At 41.2% G+C, this 2,430-nt stretch overlaps 1 protein-coding gene across 1 annotated transcript; it reads right to left on the bottom strand.

The window, feature by feature from the left end:
* Nucleotides 1-1,083: 1,083 nt before the first annotated feature.
* On the bottom strand, nt 1,084-2,140 carry twist1b (twist family bHLH transcription factor 1b). The gene is made up of 2 exons (XM_030072525.1): nt 1,488-2,140; nt 1,084-1,268 (listed from the first exon to the last, which is right to left on the bottom strand). Exon 1 carries the CDS (start codon nt 2,018-2,020, stop codon nt 1,514-1,516), a length of 507 nt encoding a protein of 168 aa, XP_029928385.1. The 5' UTR covers nt 2,021-2,140; the 3' UTR covers nt 1,084-1,268; nt 1,488-1,513.
* Nucleotides 2,141-2,430: the final 290 nt, after the last annotated feature.

Raw genomic sequence — 2,430 nt, 5'->3', positions numbered from 1 at the left:
TACATCACAGCGCATTATCTGCACCTAGGACTACAGATTGAGAGCGAGCACACTGTAGGCCTGATGGTAGGCTGACCTCAGTATTAGGTTACTTATTTACTTAAACGTTTGTTTAAAGTCCACTCCTTAATCCTACTGTAAACATACGCAGCCCCGCTAGAAAAACATCAATAAACTGTATAAAAAATATAGGCCTAATTAAAAACGACAACAATAAAAACAGTACAGAAAAAAACAAGAGATTGAAAGAGAAGGAGAGAGATAGATTTAATGTTTTAAATTTAAATACACTTTCTTTCTGATATATTATCATGTTCACTGCTCCACTTTATGCAGCAATAAAATGTTCACTTTTGTAAATTGGCCTCGTCGCACATCATCCCTATGATTTTTAAAATAGGCCTTTAACATGTAAATTGAAATAAAATTGGGACTTGTGGCAAAATAATTACCGAGTAGCTGTTTTTGTATTTTTGTAGGGAAAATAGCCGAAATGTTTCCCCTCAGGTTTTGTATAAGATGCAACAATAAGCTCAGCTGTTTGTCCAGTGTGTTATGAAAGCTGTTGTCATTAAACGTGGTTGAAGCAGGTTCACTAGTACCGATATTAGGGAGGGTAAGCTTGATGCATGTCAGCTTTTTATTTCAGGACATTACAGTCTATAATCTACAGCCTAATGTCTACCTAAGTTTTTCAAAAAGTCATAATCAAACTAGACTGACTCGCATAATAATCTGCAGAGACAAAGTCAAAAGGCAAAGACATAATTCATCGTCATTTTCTTTAATGCAAAAAATATACAAAAATTTACACAAAGATAATAAAAATAGGAATGTATTTCAGACACAGGATCTATTCCTCAATGTAACACGTCCCACCAATAAATAAATAAATGTATTCTGAAAACATTTTTTTTGCACAGGTTAGATCCACAATTGTGAGCAACACCACCCATTGACAGTCTCACACATAAACTGAGACAACTGCTTCGATGCACTTTGACCTCCACAGAAATAAGTCCAAAGGCATGCATTAAAAAAAAAAAAGACAAAAAACAAACAAATAAAAAAACGTATATTTCCAACATTCGTCGTCAACAACAAGAAAACATATCAGAATGGAGTGTTGTGAGCAAGTCCCCATCGGGCCCTGTCACAGGATCCCGAAGGCCTCTGTCCTCTTTGGTTTAAATAGTGTGCTCCCGTGTATCCAGCATTGGACTCCAGATTTGTCCCGTCAAGATTTGATAAGTAGAATCAGCAGTCACCTGTGGGTTAGACGATGCATTAAATATAAAGCCTGTATAAACAGTGACTACCCTCGGCCTACACAAAGAAATGACTTTAACAGTGGTGAAGCTTGTTGGATTATTCTATAAATGCCCAGTAAAGCCCCTAAAATAAGACATTTTCTCAACTATTATTTGCCCACATTGCGTGCATAAATTAGGGCCTACTTGAGTTGCAAAATGAAAAACAAAGCATACCATTTTGGGCATGATTTCTCCAGATGCTAGTGAGATGTTGACATGGACCAAGCGCCCTCCATCCTCCATACAGAGAAGGCGTAGCTCAGCCTCTCATGAGCCACATAACTACAACTTGCCATTTTGGAGTCCAGCTCGTCGCTCTGCAGCACTTGGCAGAGGAAATCGATGTATCTGGCGGCAAGCTTTAGAGTCTGTATTTTGCTGAGTTTATCTGAGGGCAAAGTGGGGATAATTTTCCGCAGGGCTGCGAAAGCCTCGTTGAGGGACTGAGTCCTCTGTCGCTCCCGGACGTTGGCCATGACTCGCTGCGTCTGAAGCTCCTCGAAAGACTGGGGGCTGCTGCTGCTGGATTTCTTCCCCCTTTTCCCAGGGGTCGGGCTATCTGAATCCTCCCCGTTTTTCCGGCTTGATCTCCTTTTCCTCCCACACCTCTTCGGCTGTCTATCCAGCTCTCCCTCGCTGTTAGTGAGACTGTCCACCGGAGAGACAGGGGAACTTCCCGACTCTTCCCCCATAATTTCCTCAGACATCACCACCTGGGTAGATGACGACCAAAAAAGTGTCCAAGATTACTTTCCTCTCATGAAGTTAACGAATTATTCCACCTGTAGGTCTATGTGGCGTTGAAGACGCCAAAGTATCCATAGATGGGGCCCGTGGAGGACAAGACTTTTCTGGTACTTGAGAAACTTAGGCAGTTCTTATAGGCTGCATGGCGTGAAGTTTTTGGGGAGCGTCACGATTGGCCAAGAAAGTGAATTACGTGAGGCGAGGGGTGGGCGCATCTGAGGAACTATCAGAAACTATCTGGATACTAGGTTGGAGACGGAAAAAAGACACAGGGTAGCGTTAATATCTCACAACAGTTAATAGCCCAGGTCATCAAGCTACAGATAATTTTATATATTGTTCAGTTAGATGTGATTTTGTTTTGATATTC

The sequence above is a fragment of the Myripristis murdjan genome, chromosome 16 (assembly GCF_902150065.1).
Source record: "Myripristis murdjan chromosome 16, fMyrMur1.1, whole genome shotgun sequence".
Classification (NCBI taxonomy): Eukaryota; Metazoa; Chordata; class Actinopteri; order Holocentriformes; family Holocentridae; genus Myripristis; species Myripristis murdjan.
Note: the sequence above shows the minus strand (reverse complement) of the source record. Positions and strands in the feature narration are given on the sequence as shown.